The sequence below is a fragment of the Aquila chrysaetos genome, chromosome 11 (assembly GCF_900496995.4).
Source record: "Aquila chrysaetos chrysaetos chromosome 11, bAquChr1.4, whole genome shotgun sequence".
NCBI classification, from domain to species: domain Eukaryota; kingdom Metazoa; phylum Chordata; class Aves; order Accipitriformes; family Accipitridae; genus Aquila; species Aquila chrysaetos.
Genome location: NC_044014.1, coordinates 11,046,293 through 11,063,477, shown reverse-complemented (window position 1 = coordinate 11,063,477; position 17,185 = coordinate 11,046,293). Strand labels below are relative to the sequence as shown.

At 40.9% G+C, this 17,185-nt stretch overlaps 1 protein-coding gene across 2 annotated transcripts; it reads left to right on the top strand.

Moving 5' to 3' along the window:
- The first annotated feature begins 229 nt into the window (after positions 1 to 229).
- On the top strand, positions 230 to 17,097 carry ACSL5 (acyl-CoA synthetase long chain family member 5). 2 transcript variants are annotated; one of them, XM_041127433.1, is made up of 22 exons: positions 243 to 393; positions 1,579 to 1,692; positions 4,927 to 5,112; positions 5,661 to 5,769; positions 6,443 to 6,507; positions 6,587 to 6,688; positions 7,022 to 7,121; positions 8,340 to 8,518; positions 9,222 to 9,254; positions 9,472 to 9,523; positions 10,077 to 10,150; positions 10,608 to 10,685; positions 10,892 to 11,026; positions 11,492 to 11,626; positions 11,701 to 11,796; positions 12,338 to 12,410; positions 13,302 to 13,390; positions 13,471 to 13,587; positions 14,035 to 14,178; positions 15,142 to 15,243; positions 15,629 to 15,700; positions 16,118 to 17,097. In XM_041127433.1, the coding sequence occupies exons 3-22, from the start codon at positions 4,957 to 4,959 to the stop codon at positions 16,256 to 16,258; spliced, it is 2,052 nt and encodes a 683-aa protein (XP_040983367.1). In that variant the 5' UTR covers positions 243 to 393; positions 1,579 to 1,692; positions 4,927 to 4,956; the 3' UTR covers positions 16,259 to 17,097. The 2 variants fall into 2 exon arrangements, with proteins under 2 accessions (XP_040983366.1, XP_040983367.1); XM_041127432.1 differs by lacking the exon at positions 1,579 to 1,692 and having other exon boundaries at positions 230 to 393.
- The last annotated feature ends 88 nt before the right edge of the window (positions 17,098 to 17,185 follow it).

Here is a 17,185-nt window from a genome sequence, read left to right as displayed (position 1 = left end):
AACAGCTTTATACATAGAGAAAATAATAACAGATTATAAACAATAAACGATAAATATAATTTCAAAAGGGTTTGGTCTACTTTTCACCTAGCTCTTCAAAAACGTGTAAACTTCAAGCTCCTTTTATCAACAAACAAAAAACTCAACAACTTCCTCTGTATTTTTTTTTTTCTTTCTTCTAACCACTTCAGTTCCCCTGTACAAGTTCCTCCCACTTACCAGCTCCCTTCCCAGCATGCTTTTTGCTTGCTGATTTATTTAAACTGGGGAGAGGGAACTAGCTGTAGTTTTTAACATGAGTGTTACCTAATTCGTGTTGGTTTGCTACTGTGCTGGTAAGGCTCCCTTTTACTTAAGGAAAAGAGGTTGGTTCCCCACCCCATCTTCATAATGGTAGGTATTTTTGATCTCTTTCATTTTGATCTCTTTCGTCTCTGCATTTGCTCTGAAATTTTTTCTGTATAAGTAACGAAGTTCTACTTTTGTTTTATTGTTAATGGGCTTGCTTGTTGTTACTTACGTGGGCTTTACTATAACCTATGTTTAAGTGCAGTGATTAGCTGTAGGGTTCAAGACAATGAGTTTTTCAGGAGCCTGCTAGGAAATCTCTGGTAGCATGCTATCAGTTAGCTGTTAACCTCAGGCTGAGTTAAGTTCAGATATATGTTTGTTCTTTGCTCTTCATAGTATAAGTGCTTTAATAATACGTGGTGATAAAAAGACATTAGTATCTAAAAGTTTTTAGTGCTACCTTTTCTCTGTGTGGCTATGTAAGGTGCTTAATGATGATATTCTAGCTTTCTTAGGAGTTCTATGTGAATTTTGAAGTTGAGCTTTAGTTCTAGCTCTTTAAACCATGCTTGTTGTGTGTCTAGAGATAATTTCCTATTAATATAACATTGATGCATGCATGTTTTGCAAGAACGTCATCCTGTATTTTTTAATAGGATAAACAGTAACAGAACCCATTATACTGACCATCTTTTAAATTTTTCAAAACTTCAAAGGGCTAGTTGAACGTTCTACCTTTCTGAGTAGGTAGTTTTCAAGGAGAAAACCTGATATAAAAATATATATCAAAGCTTGGCTTTTCAATTTATCTGACAAAACTACTTTAAGTACTATGCAGTGTTACGGTGTCATTGCCCTCCTCATGGAGGGACAGTACTATCAGACATAGTAAAAATCTTTATAAAAAACGGCCTTTCTATTTAAGTATACTGAAAGCCCAAGTTCAGTCGGTTTCATGAGCAAGGCCCAGAAACAGCCTGTAACACGTAGTCTGAAACCACAGAGCACTATACTTCCTGAAAGTAAGTTACTGAGGCCTCATTCTTTCCCACCCCCTAGCAGAGTGCTTCTCAGGCAAGATCAAAGGGTGCTTGAACTGTTTGGCTCTGACTTTCACAAGAGGTACTCTGAAAGCAAAGCCTAACTAAAGTGTATCTTAGGCTTAATGCAAGTTACTGTGGATTTTACTTTGTGGTTTTTACATGGCTCTGTTCAGCAGTCGCTGCTGAGCTTTTGCACTTAGCTTCTCTCTGGATGCTAAAAGTTAGATGTTCCTAAACCCTGCAGAACACAAGACTTCTCCTTGCTGCAGCTGGAGGAAGATGGGATATAATGCTTCCAAGGAGTAAGAACTGCCACAGTGGCTCACATCTGCAGGACACCAGCCAAGAGCTGCACTGTGTAAGCAAATATAAAGAGTCAGCTACTAGTGGTTAACTAATTAATTAGTGACCCCAGTGTAGTTGGTTGTACTCCACTCTTCCTGCTTGGAAAGAATGTTACCTTACTAATGGTGATCAAGAAGTTCTCATGATCACCTCAAAAGCATATGCAAACTGTTTCTTAGGCAAACTTGAGACAAAGACTATGATTCTAGAAAACATTTTCCCAGGCAGTGCATGACTGTTGCTTCTGAAATTGTGCAAGTACCAGAGGTTGTTTTGCTGTCTGTAAAGAACTACTGTCATGGAGGTGATGCTGATTTCTTTATTCATACTTACATGCTTGGAGGCACAAAGCTCAGTTACTTTCCAGTGGAGAGAATCTCCTGACTTGGGAAGAATGGAGAATAACTGTTTCATTCCTTCTAGCTAGTGACGGAATTGTTGTAGATGTTGGGGGGAGGGCATACAGTAGAAATGAGAACATGTACTCCTGAACTCAAGGCTGTAAATGATATGACTGTAATCTCTTCTGATAAAAACTAAGCCTTTGCACTCCAGAGCCTAGTGCATCTTATCCCTGACCATTGATCAGGGCAGACAACCTAAGTAGACTTTAACTGTCAAGCATCTTATTGCACAAGGGGCCTAACAGGTGGTTTGAGACATCCTGCGCATTTTGTATCTTTCTGGTCACTGGGAGCCGAGCCTTTCAAAACTCAGGGGTTTCAAGCACTCCACCCCTGCCCCCACACACTTAAGCAAGAAGCTGGTGCTCAGACTCGCCCTGCAGTGGAAGCTGGTGTCTGTCAAAAATGCCCTGGCTTTCTCTCATGCTGCAGCGATTTGAGTTTCCACTCAGTTGATATAGATCAGGTATTATGTATGCACAGGCCGTTTGGATTTGTGCGTTAAGCTCTGGTTGTAGTTGCTGCATAGGACAGATCTAGGGTAGAGCTGTTCCCTTCCCACGGACAGAAAACTCTGTCAAGTACAGACTCTTATACTCTCTGCTGGCTCTTCTGCTTTAAGGGCAGCAGGATTAAGTAGCTTCTGGAGGATAGCAGAGGTAATTAACTAGCAGCGACTTGTATTTGACAAGTAGTTACGCAGAAGCTCTAGGTATAGGAAACAACTGTCCCAATGATGGGAATTGAGACAAATTTGCTGACTCGCCACAGCTTGAATAACACACCTTACATACTTTGATAGGAGTGACTAAAACCCATCTGAGGAAACATGGTTGGAAAGTAAAAGCAAAACGCTGTCACTATTCTATTTATAAAGTAGGAGAATTAGAAATAGTCTTTCAGATATGAAAAGCATCTTTTTGTGTATTGCAAACAAGATCTAGGTATCTGTGGGTTTTTTAATGCAACACTAACTTCTGTAGCTTTAAAGGATGTTAGGTTTTGACTCTCACATGTATAGTCTCATTCAGTGCTGTAAGAGGACTAATGAAGACAGTTACTAAAAAAAAAAAAAAACCAACCTAGAAGCAAATGAACATGCAATAGTTCCCAGGCTTTAGAGATAAACTCGCCAACAGGTCTTTCTTTAAATTAAAAATCCATTTGGCTTACAACTGAAAATCATCCTTGACTAGCTATATAGGGATGCTGGTTAGGTTACACTGGGATTAGACTACTGTCTGGTTTCTCTTTCTCTCTATGTGAGAGACTTGTGACATCAATTCAGAATCTGAAGGCAAAAGCTTTGCTGCATTTAATCATCTTCAGGCATTTCTCAATTTCATCAGGTGTTCTCTCTGAACTTTGATTTCTCTGCTTCAAGCACCATTATCCATCAGAGCCTGATGTTCAGTCGTCCTAGATGTCTTGGCAGAAACTGCCTTGCATGCGAGGCAGTGGGGAGATGAGAACACCCTGACAGAAAGATTTTCAGTGACTTTGCTGCTGCTGCATGGAACATTTGGGGTTAGTGGGTTCTCTGATCCTTACCACAAAAAGGTCAGACAATTGTCCTCACCAGAGAACATTAGGATTGCTGATTAACACAGCCACTGGAACCTGAAAACTACAAGCCATAAACCAGATATGGGTGATCTAACTCTGGTCAGTCTGGGCTCAGAGACTCAAATTCTGGCTTAGGGGCCCGGCTGAATTTACTAACTGTTTGGAAAATACCTTCAACTTTCTTGGAATTATAGTTAAAGGGTAACTGGAGCCCATTGCTCCAGAATCCCTGGTATTCTTCTTGTACGGGGATTTAGTTAGTTGCTAGCTGACTTGCTATCTACTGACCCAGTTCCCTTGATTCTGTATGAAGGAATTTGAAAGGGTGTGGTTATTCATCTTGCAAAGTGTGATGTGTCATGTCCTGCATAGCTATATAGATACTAGCAAAAATAAGTTGGTAAGATCTGAGTTGATTCAGAACAAAAAGCAGCCACCTGTGCTAGATTTGTTTTGGCCATTCAATCTTAAACGTACCAGAACATTTTACAGATTAAAGTACTTGTTTCTAAGGGAGGAGGCTGAGGTAGATGTCTCTTTGTCTCTTATAAGAAATCCTGCATTCTCAATTTTTGCTTCCCTGCCCTTGAAGGAAGAGAGACTCTGGACGATGCAAGCATTAGAACTGCTTCTATATTTCCCAGCCAGACTTCCATTGCACGCATTGACTTCCAGGTCACCAATTCCCAGTGGAAAGTAACTTTCACAGTTTTGACTTGTGCTCTACCTCATGCTGAGCACACTTTCACTATCTAAAATACTTGTCCAGCATAAACCCTGCTTTCCAGTAAGAGCAGCTGATCTTGAAGATACTGCTTGTGTTGCAGACTTATATATGTAACGTAACTTAGCAATACCCCTACTATTTTAGCAATACCCCCTCCTATTGGACAGCTATAATATTGAGGCGTTTTCACTGAACTGTAGGCATTTTTTGGTTATACTTAATTTGGGAAACTATATACTGGTTTTCCCCAGGCAAATTTTTACTCCTGAATAGAAAGAATTGACATCTGTTCCTCCTCTGACTTAATCAGGCTTCAGCTTTTTGTGGAGGTGGATGCAGCAGAGATTAAGATTTGTGGGGACAGGTGACTTGAGATCTTTTAAGAGGCTTAAAGCATTGCATAAGCATGCTTCATTATGGTACCAGGACTCTGTAGGGGCAAACTGCTGAAATGATTTGTAGTATTGCTTAACAAACTACTTAAGTAACCATGGCTCATAGGTAGTGAGTGATTCTAACTCATGTCTACTAATCCTCCTGTTTGTTTCAGGTTCAGCTCTGGCTCCACTGATCCAGCACAATGATCTGGATACTTCAAGTCTTGTTCTCACCGCTCCCAACACCAGCATTGATTAGTCTGATTGTATTTGGAGCTGGCATCTTCCTGTGGGTGATAAGCAGGCCAAAACCTGTTTTGCCTCCTGTTGACTTGAACAAGCAGTCAATAGGAATTGAGGTAATACTTACTCTGCTTGTGGGCATGGACTATTTTTGAGCTTAATCTGAATACTGATCCATTCTGACTCGATATCAGTGGAAACTCTCCTGTCTGATACACACAGCCTTCTCTCCCAGGTGTACAACTCAACAGTATGGTGGGGAGAAGGGAAGTCTTAAGACACTAAGAGTGAGAAACAGCAGCTCTTGCCAACAGGATTAGGTGGGCTTTTTGCCGGATGGCCTTGGCTGTCACTGACTTTTTTCTGTATTTTAATTGCTTTGAGGCTGGCGGTAGACTTCATGTAATTAGGCAAGTGGTAGCACTCAATCTTAGTCAAGTTCTCTCTAATAACCTGTAATTGAATATTAATCTAGGCCACCTAGAAAATTCCTCTGCATATGACTGATGACTGAGTAGATCAAAATCAGGAAGGAAAATGAGACTTCCCTAACAATGCAATGCTACTGAAATGCTTTAAAGGGGATTGCTGGAAGAATGGCTGAGGAACAAATGACATCATTGCATCTGTTCTGCACGGTTCCATAACTATGCTCTGTTCCTAGGGAGGAGCCAGAAGAGGTGCACTCTTGACAGATAATAACCTGCTTTCTTACTACTTTGAAGATGGTAAAACCTTGTATGAAGTTTTCCAGAGAGGACTGCATGCTTCTGGTAAGCTTTGCATCTGCTAGTTAGTACTTGCCTATCACAAGTAAATAAAATTATTCCAAGCTCTTTTGCCTTGCCTTTTGTTTGCAGTAATAGTTCAGGCTAGCAAAAGCTTTCCTAGCTTTCTGTGGGGTGGACACAAAGTGACCATATTTATTTATTTTTTTTTTCCCCCCACTGATTTAGAAGTAGTCTTAGTTGGCAGACTGGGCAAGAACAAACATCTGAAGTGTAAGATGGTAGAGTTCAGTGAAGAGTCAGCAGATACCAAGCATCAGAGAGAGTTGGGGCGAAACACCTCTACTTTGCCTTATGATGTGGGGTTTAGTGTAAAATTACTGTCTGCTTACAACAGGAATGAATTTATGCACATGCGACTTCAGGGGTCCCATGAATGTGGGCTATATGTGATAGCTTGCAAGCTATTTCAATCTCCTGTGAGTTGTGAAATGGAAAAATATCATCAGATCTTGGAAGTATTGCTTGTAAGGATAAAGCCAACAGTCTTACAATCTTGGTTTGGTCAGAGTGCTTAACTATGGACACTCTGCATTTGCATGCTCCATGCAGTTAGCTGGATGACTGCCTGAAAATATTTCCTACTTAGTGTTGCATTGAAGTGCTATGCAACTTCAGTACTGAGCTTTACAATTGTTTTTCTGAACTCTTCCATTAGGAAATGGCAGCTGTTTAGGCTACAGAAAACCCAACCAACCTTATCAGTGGCTGACATATAAACAGGTGAGTATTGTACATGACAAATGATTTAAATTGGGATACTGTCTTGTAACACTAAAGTGGGGGGAAAACTGTTTTACAGGTTTTGGACAGAGCTCAATACCTGGGATCAGGGCTTCTGCAGAAAGGATGCAAACAATCATCAAACCAGTTTATTGGCATTTTTGCTCAGAATAGGCCAGAGGTAAGCAACAAATTGAATATTCTTTCCCTGAATATTCTGACACCCTGGGGAGAGAGGAAGGTCTGTATTTAAATAGCTTGAGGCCACATGGGGAACAATCACAACTGGCTTTTCCTTTTCTAGTTCCCTTATTACTGACTGAGCACATAGCATGCCAGGCATGTAATACAATGATTTTGAACTCTCACTACTCTAAGAATCACATGGACATGCTCCTTACACAACCCCCACTACTAATGTGTGCATGGGCTAGTCAAGCTGTATGAAATCTGTAGGTAATCCTGTCTTGTGAGCTGCTACTTTTCCTCAGCTGTACCATTTTTCTCTCTTCAGTGGATCATTTCAGAGTACGCCTGCTACACTTACTCAATGGTTGCTGTTCCACTCTATGACACTCTGGGGCCAGAGGCCATTATATATATTGTTAACAAAGGTAACTATTGACTTCCATTATTTCATACTGATTTTTCTAAGAAGCTTTCTTTTGAGAAGGCTGAAGTTCAAGCGAATTTGATGCAAAAATCAGAGTAGCTTTAACCTTACTGGTTTTATACTTTTATAGACAATTTCTGCAAATTAAGCTGCTTTGCAGGGGACATGGTTCAATGCCTAGAAGAAGCCAGTGGGCTTCCTATGTCTCCTACAGTCTTGAGTGCAAGTCCACTGAAGACCTGCTAGATCCTGTGGACCATCTTGCGGAGTGCTCAACTATTTGCTATTTGAGGTTTTGCAATCTTGAACTCCCACACTGCCAAACAATCAGACAATGTAGACAGGCTTGCAGGCAAATTAAGACTAGATGTGTGTCTCTGTTTTAAAGTTGCAGGATGTAAAGAGTGGAGGAAGGAGGGGTAAAGATATGCTTTAATCTGTTCAATCTATCTGGTTAGGGCCTGTTGTTCTACAGAAGCAACAACTATCATGCCATCATGGAAGAAACTGGTGAGGAAGCTTGAATAAATCTTCAAACTTTCTTCCCCCAGTCTTAGGAGAGATATGGGGGAAAAAATATCCACTGCTGTCACAATGATCTGGGATCCAACCCATAAATAGGATTTGCCAAGCAAAATCACTTTAACAGTTATGCTGGTGAACCTTGCAAACAGGTCTTGCCTTGGGACTACACAGCTGTGACTTACTAGGCTAACAGGGAAGCAGCATGTTCAGGCAAATCCAATTCCTCTGCCAACTTCATGGGAAATGCTTTTGTAATTGCATAAAACTCTTGCACATGCAGGGAAGCTGAGGCATTAACTCAGTACTTTTAGCTACCTCTTTCAAACAGGTCCAAATTTCTTTAGATTTAAGGAAGATGGCTAAACCTAAACAATCAGTGAGGACAATTCTGAGCTTTTATGGCAATACCAAAAGTTTAAATGCTTATCTTTACTGTGACTGAAGGTATTTGTCTTCAGTTCCTTGGCATTTGCCCTCACTTTGTATAGCTAGAATCTCAAGTTTGCCCAATCACTTGGCCATGGTGGAAGGAACCTTCTTAGCATTGTAAGCCAGCCACTGAATTCATATGAACAAATGCAAGTGGTTTCAGAACAAACCAATGCTGTGTTCTAAATGTATGTGCTACTGAGCTGTCACTCACTAGCCTCGTGTCTTCTAAAAAGACTTCTGAAATGTAATTTCTTTTCTGTAGCTGACATAAGCATAGTGATCTGTGATAAGCCCGAGAAGGCACAGATCTTGCTTGAGAACTGTGAGAAAGAAAAGACCCCATGTCTGAAGACTATCATTCTCATGGATCTTTTTGATAAAGAGCTCAAGGACAGAGGAGCTAAAGTGGGAGTTGAAATTCTAGCACTGCAGGAGGTTGAGGTAGGTGACTAAAGGCTTCTGCTTGATCTTGCAGAGGAATACCTTGCCAGCTAGACATCTGGACCTTCTCTGGCAACAATGACACTTAATGTAAGCATTATCCAGTTGTCACACCTGTACCTGAGATCTTGATGAGCAGTCATTTTGAAACTTGATATATTCAGCCAAAGGGACTTGCAGAGTTCAAACCACTAACTAAAATTGTGTCCGTGTGTTGTGGACAGTCAGTATGCATTAAACTGAAGACTTCCTTAGCTTAATTCATGGTGCAGTTGTAACAGGATTTATCACGCTTCCAAGCTGGCAGTTGAATCTAATTGAAACTGTAAGTGCAGATTACTGGCTGCTTTGACATCCCAGTACTAGGCTTAATCTCCCAGATATGATGCATAAATGTGAAGTATAAGAGATGTGGCCTACACCAAATAAAATAAAGTATCTCCACTCTCAGGACTTCCAAATTCCTTAAGTAGTTCTGATCACTTTCTACATACTCAGATTCATGCTTTCTACAACCCCAGTAGTCAGCTTTTCCCAGTTGTGTGCATTAAATTCAGGAAGACCAGCATCTCTCTCTGAGACAGAGTATCAAGAGGCAAAGTAAAAACCAAGTGTTGCATTTGAAATGCAACTACCTATTCATCTACTGTTGTTGCACATCTTTCTGTTGCAATTGTTAAGCTGTGTTTTCTCTCTAACACAGGAGCTGGGAAGAAACAACATCAGAGAACCAGTTGTAAGTATCTCTGGAACAGTTATAAACTTGCAAAACTAGTCTCTGAAAAGACCTCTTGCCGTGCTGCTAGTAGAGGAGGCTGGCAGGATTTTTTTGTATCTTGTCTTGCTGTTTTCAGACAGAATTCCTGGTTCATACCACTTTAGGAAGTGTGTGTAAACACTGATAAGCAACACAGTCCTTAGACTGTTGACCTTATGTGGCTTCTTCCCTCTAGCCTCCTAAGCCAGAAGATCTTTGCATTGTGTGTTTTACCAGTGGAACCACAGGTAAGAGACTATATAGTGATGCCTCCCCACTAAAACAATTTCCCTGTGCTGAAAAAAATAGCTTTCCAGCACAAAAAAGGAAGTGCTAACAACAAAAGTAAAACAGTATATTAGAATAGTGTTAAGGCACTACTGCAGTTTTACTTGGGATGTTATCACTACAAGTCAAGTACAATAAGACAAAGCTTCGTAGAGGTGGGGGGAAGAATAGCCAAATTCATGTTGTCTTACCCTATGAAAAAAAGAGTCTTAATGTTAAAAAGATTGGTTGTTTAACTGCGTCTGTATTCTGATCCACAGGGGCTAGCGAAACATCTTGTTTCAGCATTCTCTATGCTACTCCTAATTACTCTGCTGTTTCAGTAGACGTTTCCTTTATATAATATTCATAGATGAAAGCACTCAAGATGAGGCATATTTGTGATCTCTTAAGACAATGCATACTATGACTGAGCCTAATACCAAGATAGTTCAAACTGAGCCAAACAAGACATGGGAAACTGACAGCAGAAGCAGTCAGAGCCACAGCTGACTTTGCTTGATCTCTCCAAAGGTAACCCTAAAGGAGCCATGCTGACACATCAAAATGTTGTTGCAAATGCTGCTGCCTTCCTTAGAAGCACAGAGGTAAGCTACTGCTAATGGTGATCTCTAGGCTATGTCACTTAGTCATGAAACTAGCTTTAACATGGGCATTTTCTGCAAACCATTCACTCCCAGCAAACTCATCCTTTCGTAAATGCCCATATTTCAATGGGACAATAGTATTGCAAGAAACTTGGTTTAACCTTGAACAAGAACTTCTACAGAGAAGTTATTCTAGAATGAGTGAGTCCTAAATGCCCAGAGCACTAAACTACCCTATTTCGAGTCTTGCTAGAACATAAAACTAATCTTGATCTAGTATGGCTGAGTTACAGCTGCAAATTTTGAAGAGGTGATGGATAAGCCTGAGTTACTTCAGTAATTTGAAGTCTCTGTTTCAAAGTACTCAAATTAATCCAAACTTTATTCACTTCCTACTTAAGAGTAACTCAAGCAGGCATAGGGAGTGCTAACTTACTTCTATTTCTTTCCCCTCTAGAACACAGTTGAATGTACAAGTTCAGATATCACCATGTCCTATCTTCCCTTGGCTCACATGTTTGAGAGAGTTGTACAGGTATGTACAGATGTATGCATCTGAGCTTCTATAAATCACATTATAGTAAAAGGTATGATAACAGTCTGTGTTTCCTCAAAGCCTATTCACACAAGAACTTTCCTACCACTGGGCACTGAAAATCAGGCTGCTTTCCATAGACAAATAATTATGGCTGATGAAGCTAAGAATTATCCTTGACTAAGCTTAGTCTGGTCAATTTTTAGACTGTGGTCTACAGCTGTGGAGCAAAAGTAGGCTTCTTCCAAGGAGACATCAAGCTGCTAACAGATGACATGAAAACCTTGAAGCCAACGCTATTTCCAGTTGTACCAAGACTGCTCAATAGAATATATGACAAGGTATGTGAGCAATTTCAGCTAAATCATCTTTGTCTATATTTAAGCATGCATACAAGTTTAAATTAATATTGAATGCATCAGGACATCACCACTAGTTAACTATTCCTTACCAGAAAGAATTTTTTAAAATCCTTTCTGAGGAGATAGAAAGAGTCCTGGGACCTGGAGTAGAAGAACAGTGTATCCAGTCATGACTGGGCTAAGTCTGTTGCGGTTCAGAGACAAAAAGTTTGTTTACTTTTGGAATGCAAATGAAGCAAGTGCAAAGCTAGAAGGATCCATATCCCTCAAAGCTATGGCTGAAGTATGTCAGCAGTAACACAAATTAGTATTACCCCCTGCTTCATCTCCTAGACCATGGCAGAAGTGAAGACAGACCCTAGAACATCAAAGTAAGATATGGTGCCTCCTGACAAAGCAAGAACTTGAGGGACAGATGTGAGTTACCGACACTTTTCCTTGCAGATACAAAGTGGTGCAAAGAGCCCAGTGAAACGTTGCCTGTTAAACTTTGCTGTGATTATGAAGACGTCTGAAATAAAACAGGGCATAATTCGAAATGACAGCATTTGGGATCAGCTAATCTTCAAAAAAGTTCAGGTAAGTTATTCCAAGTGTAGGTAAGCTGAGCAATGTAGTATTGGGGAATCTGATGGCTCCTGTTTCACTTGTAGGAAACCATGGGTGGAAGAGTGCGTATAATGGTGACAGGTGCAGCCCCTATATCTCCTTCTGTACTGACATTTCTTAGAGCAGCATTAGGCTGTCAGGTAAGCTGAGTTTTCTTCTTTAAGTAAGACTTGTTTGATTATGTCTAAATAAGTGACCAATGATAAGCTGTGGTCCAGCCCAGCTTGATCCTGGGGAGATTGCTGTCAGTCTTCAGTATTTACAGGCTACTCGATCTGAGTTAACTGAAACAGGAACAAAATTCTGCAGGACTGGCTTCAAACTACACTACCAAAAACCTATCCTGTAGGCTCTGGGAAGAGGAACAGAGCAGCAGAAATAGGAACATGCAGCACTCAAAGCCAGGCAGCTGCCTCTGAGCTTTGTGGCTTATCATGACAGTCAATGAGCTCCCAATGCAGTACATTTGAGAACAGAGTTCAGAGAATGAGGTGACCAAAGCAAGGTATGCATAGGTGAACTTGAAGAACATCTGGTTACACCAATAAGACCAAGAAGTCTTAAAGGCCAAGATTGTCTTGGCTTCCTTCCTAAGAAGACTTGAGCATGGGCATAGTTGAAACTGAGCTCTTTCACACCAAGGACTTGATGTTCAAAGAATATTCATCCTTTCTCACACAGATCTTTGAAGCTTATGGCCAGACTGAATGCTCAGCTGGATGCACTTTCTCAATGCCTGGAGACTGGACAACAGGTATGGTAGCTGAGACTTGGAACCCCCCCCCCAACAGCTGTCAACTTGAGCTGTCACTCAAGCTTAGGTGCTCTACTGCTTTTATTTCAGTAAAAAATTAAATCCTGGGTACTTAACTTCAAAGTGATTCTTGGTAGCAACAGTCACCTGCATGCTTAATAGGTACCAAAATTCTTGACTCAAGTAGGCAAGGATCTCTTATGTAAAGTGAGGTAGGTCAGCTTAGACCCTGTCCCAGTCTACAGGAAAGGAGTGTCTGTACAGACCTGAGCAAACTGGACAAGGACTTCCTAAAAGGCTTTAAGAAACTAGCTTTAGCTCCCAAATAACTTGTTTTACTCAAAGAATTATGACTAAAATATCAGAGATGATACTTGACTATTTTCCGGAAGAACTACCTGACCTTGAAGATTTAGCTTTCATCATAGCAAGGATGTTTTTAATATTAGGTATTCTAAGTTCAAGCTCAGGTCACTATCTGTGAGAACACAGTAACGGCAGAGCATAATGAAATGCAAATGAATACCAGGGTCTATGGGGCAATTCTGCGGAGGCAAGTGTGGTATATGGTGGGTGTGGTTGTTTACACCAATAAAGGGCTCTAAGCCTTGAGACTTAGCTACTACTTATCCTGCATTAACTGTCTAAATATGGCATTACAATAACTTTCTTGAACATTTGGTGTCAGACTCCTTTAAATAGCACTAGTTCTTGCTAAAGCAGTGAACAAAAAGCCATTAAGTAGCTACTATCACTCAAGTCTTTCATATGTAGGGGACACCTGAGTTCCCCATTTCACTTCAAGACCTAGTCTTTCTAGTGTTAGATCAAATAGGGCCAACTGCTAGCAGAATCCCCAAAACATAACTGTCCTTGTTTTTTTTCTCTTAGGCCATGTTGGAGCCCCTCTGGCTTGTAATATCATAAAACTAGATGATGTGGAAGAAATGAACTACTTCTCTTCTAACAATGAAGGCGAGGTAGGTACCATCTGCTGTGTGTGTCAGGAAATACTGAAACATAAGACTTCGTGACTAACAATGTTCTGTGCTTGCTACAGGTCTGCATTAAAGGACCAAATGTGTTCAAGGGTTATCTGAAAGACCCTGAGAAGACAGCAGAAGCAATTGATAAAGATGGCTGGCTCCACACTGGAGACATAGGGAAATGGTTGCCAGTGAGTAATTGCTTAATACAAACCATCCCTTGGATGTGAATTCCTGGCTAGTTTACAGTAATCTGGAGAAGTGAATTCTAGGATAAAAGCCTTACACGGTACTTTGTTATCATTGACCAAGTAACTCCAGGCAAAGCTCCAAAGACCAATTGGGTTACAAGATCTCAAATAACACCTGCTAGGCCAGTAGTTAAGACTATGTCACTTCCACAGTGAAGAACAACAAGGTGTCTTGGTTTCTGTCAGAGGAGAATAAAGGAGTTGTCTAATTGTGTCCTGAGCTAACTGGAGAAATTGGAGAAAGTGCCCCTTCTCTCTGTAGAGAGCAAAGACCAGTTCCAGAGTAGCATGTGCCTTTCATACAACAAACCCAAACCTATTATCTTCTACTTCTTATAGAAGCAAGACAGAGACTTGAAACTAATGGCCTCCACCTTTAACTTCTAGAATGGAACACTGAAGATCATTGATAGGAAGAAGAATATATTTAAACTTGCACAAGGAGAATATATTGCTCCAGAGAAGATAGAAAATGTCTATATCAGAAGTGCTCCTGTAGCCCAGGTCTTTGTGCATGGGGAAAGCCTGAGGGTAAGTGATGTTAGGAGTGAGCATCCTGCAAGATTTCTCCCACAATGAGTTCTGGAAGATCAGGGAACAAATGTATGCATATATAAGAGTCCTTGAACAAGATCTGTTACTGAGAGTGCCGTGTTTATAGGAATATCCTTCTGGACCTATTGACCAATTCACACCAAAGAAAAGGAGATCTTGGCATCAAGTTACATGTTGGGTACAGACTAATTACTCACTTGTATGGGATTAGTACGTCAGGTCAGCTCTGTACAGTTTAGAATCACAGAGTAGTTTGGGTTGGAAGGGACCTTTAAAGGTCATCTGCTCCAACCTCCCTGCAATGAGCAGGGACATCTTCAACTAGATCAGGTTGCTCAGAGCCCTGTCCAGCCTGACCTTGAATGTTTCCAGGGATGGGGCATCTACCAACTCTCTGGGCAATCTGTTCCACTGTTTCAGCACCCTCATTGTAAAAAATTTCTCCTTTATATCTAGCCTAAATCTACCCTTTTTTAGTTTAAAACCATTATACCTTGTCCTATCGCAACAGGCCCTACCAATGTTTGTCCCCATCTTTCTTATAAGCCCCCTTTAAGTACCGCAAGTTCTCTTCTCCAGGCTGAACAACCCCAACTCTCTCAGCCTTTCTTCATAGGAGGGGTGTTTCTCCACTCCTTTGCCACAGAGATGTCACCTATGGTAGCAGAGGCCAGTCTTCAATCTGTAAACCAGCCAAAAGTAATTGCTGGAGCATTCAGCACACATAACAAACTGCATTAGTACTGCAATTACTGCTGTCAGAACTCAGATAAGTGACTTGAAAGTCCTTGTAGCTAGCTTCCAAACTCTGGAAATGGATGGGAATGTAGATGTAGCTTGTTATAGAGCTACTGTCCACAATCAAGTTCACATAGACAATCAAAGTAATTTCAGATGCCTTATCTTGGTCTCACCATGACTACTTCCACTTGTTTTCAGTCTTTTCTAATAGGTATAGTGGTTCCTGATCCTGAGACACTTCCAGAATTTGCAGCAAAACTGGGAGTGAAAGGTTCCTATGAAGACATCTGCAAAAATCCAGTGAGTGGCTTTATGTTTTTAGTGCGTTATAGATAGAATTTGATTCTGAAGTCCAATCTTGCATTGCTTTGACTTCATTCTACCCACCTTTTTTCTAAATTAAATTGGCTTAATGCTGGGTGAGTCATGCAAGCAGCCTTACAGTAAAAACTGGAACTAAGTATAAGTGTCTCTTGATGTTTCAAGGGCTATCACTGCTTCTTTTCCAATGAGAAGACAGATGTGACCTTGTAGCGGCCTTAATATGAGAAATCTTGAATGTTGAAAAACGTACATGTATTCTTGCCAACCTCAGTTTTCACTGACTGGGCAATGGGTATGGTCTTGAGTTGCAATTACAAAATGCCAGCTTCACTCACTCTGCTCCTGCTCTTGTTTCTTCTAGGCAGTGAAGAAAGCTATTTTAGAAGATATGGTCAGACTGGGGAAAGAGGCTGGCCTTAAATCCTTTGAACAAGTGAGTACTTCCAAAGCCTGCTTGTCACGAGCACCTGTATTGCTAATGCAATGGCTGGGAAGTCTTCATTCCTGTTATTGACTGTGCCAGGATGGGACCTAAGACAGCTGTCCTGGACAACTGATTGAAGTAGGCAGTGAAACATTGACTGGCTGCCTCTCTTGACCAAGAGGCAGGTGGCTGCACAGGGCAACAGCAGCAATTGCCATGAGATTGAGTGGAGGTTCACTACAGGCTGCAGGAGCTGTACTGTAGTTCCAGCCTATCCTCTTGCTGTATCAGTCAAAAGGAGTTTGACCTGCATCAAAAACCAGTTTAGTTACTAGAGCTCAGTTCTTGCACTGAGCTCAAGGAAGCCGGGAAGAACTGTCCTCTAAGTAATTACGTGTCATGTGCTAAACTATTTTATTTTAATAGGTTAAAGACCTGTACATTCACACAGAGATGTTCTCTGTAGAAAATGGACTCTTGACACCAACGCTGAAGGCAAAGCGAGCAGAGCTTGTTAAACTCTTCCAGAAGCAGATTGAGGCCCTCTATTCAAGTGTGCAGGAATAAGCGACCAGTTTAATTTAAACTGCAGGGCATATCCAAACAAATCTGTGACACTACATGACCTATGAAGAACACAGGCATGAGTGGAGGGGAGCAAGGAGAACTTAAATATATTGTTTCTGGTATCCTGGGAAAAAATGACTTTCACGTGAAGATGGCTGTAGTATAACTGACAACTGGCAGTGTTCACATCTTGCAGGACTAAGCATCAGCTGTCTAGGCAAAGCCAGAACTTTCATCTTCCTTGGACTCTGACTGAAGTGCAAAAACACTCAAGAGCCTCAGCCTTTACAAGGCAGCTGTATGCACTTCTCACTGTCAAAAGTAAATCTTGTTTTCCTGCTCCAACTATGAACTCTATTGTGACCTTTTGTGGATTGATCTGCAATCAGACTGCACTCTTTCATGCACTTACACGGTCTTTTTGGGGGGAGGGGAGGAGATAGTTAAAAAACCAAGTGCAGGAAAATAACACTTCAGTTTCTACTCAGGATGCTATAACCTGTCTCACCTCAAGCTGTCATAATATGAATTGGAGCTTAACATCTGTTCAGCAAATAGAGAAGTGAATTTCCTGTTCCTAGTCATAGACCACACAGTATAGGTTGTTTTTAATGAAAATGAGTAGTCTGGCATCAACTGTTTCATAAGGTATGTGTGTCTAAATTATGTATGCTTTATACTCTAGTAGGGGAGGCACTGGATCAGTTTTTGCACATGTTCTCAAATGCAATGGCAGTTATAAAGCCTCTACACTTACGACTTTGAGCCAGATAAGTGGAAAACTTTAGCTGTCATTCCTAAGGATATAGGATGCAATAAATTGTAACTGCACAATCAAACCGAAGCCTGTGTGAGTGACTTGTTTCTCTGCTGCAACCAGACTGTCAGCTGCAAGGTTTACTGCTGCCTGGTTATATATAGCTGCAG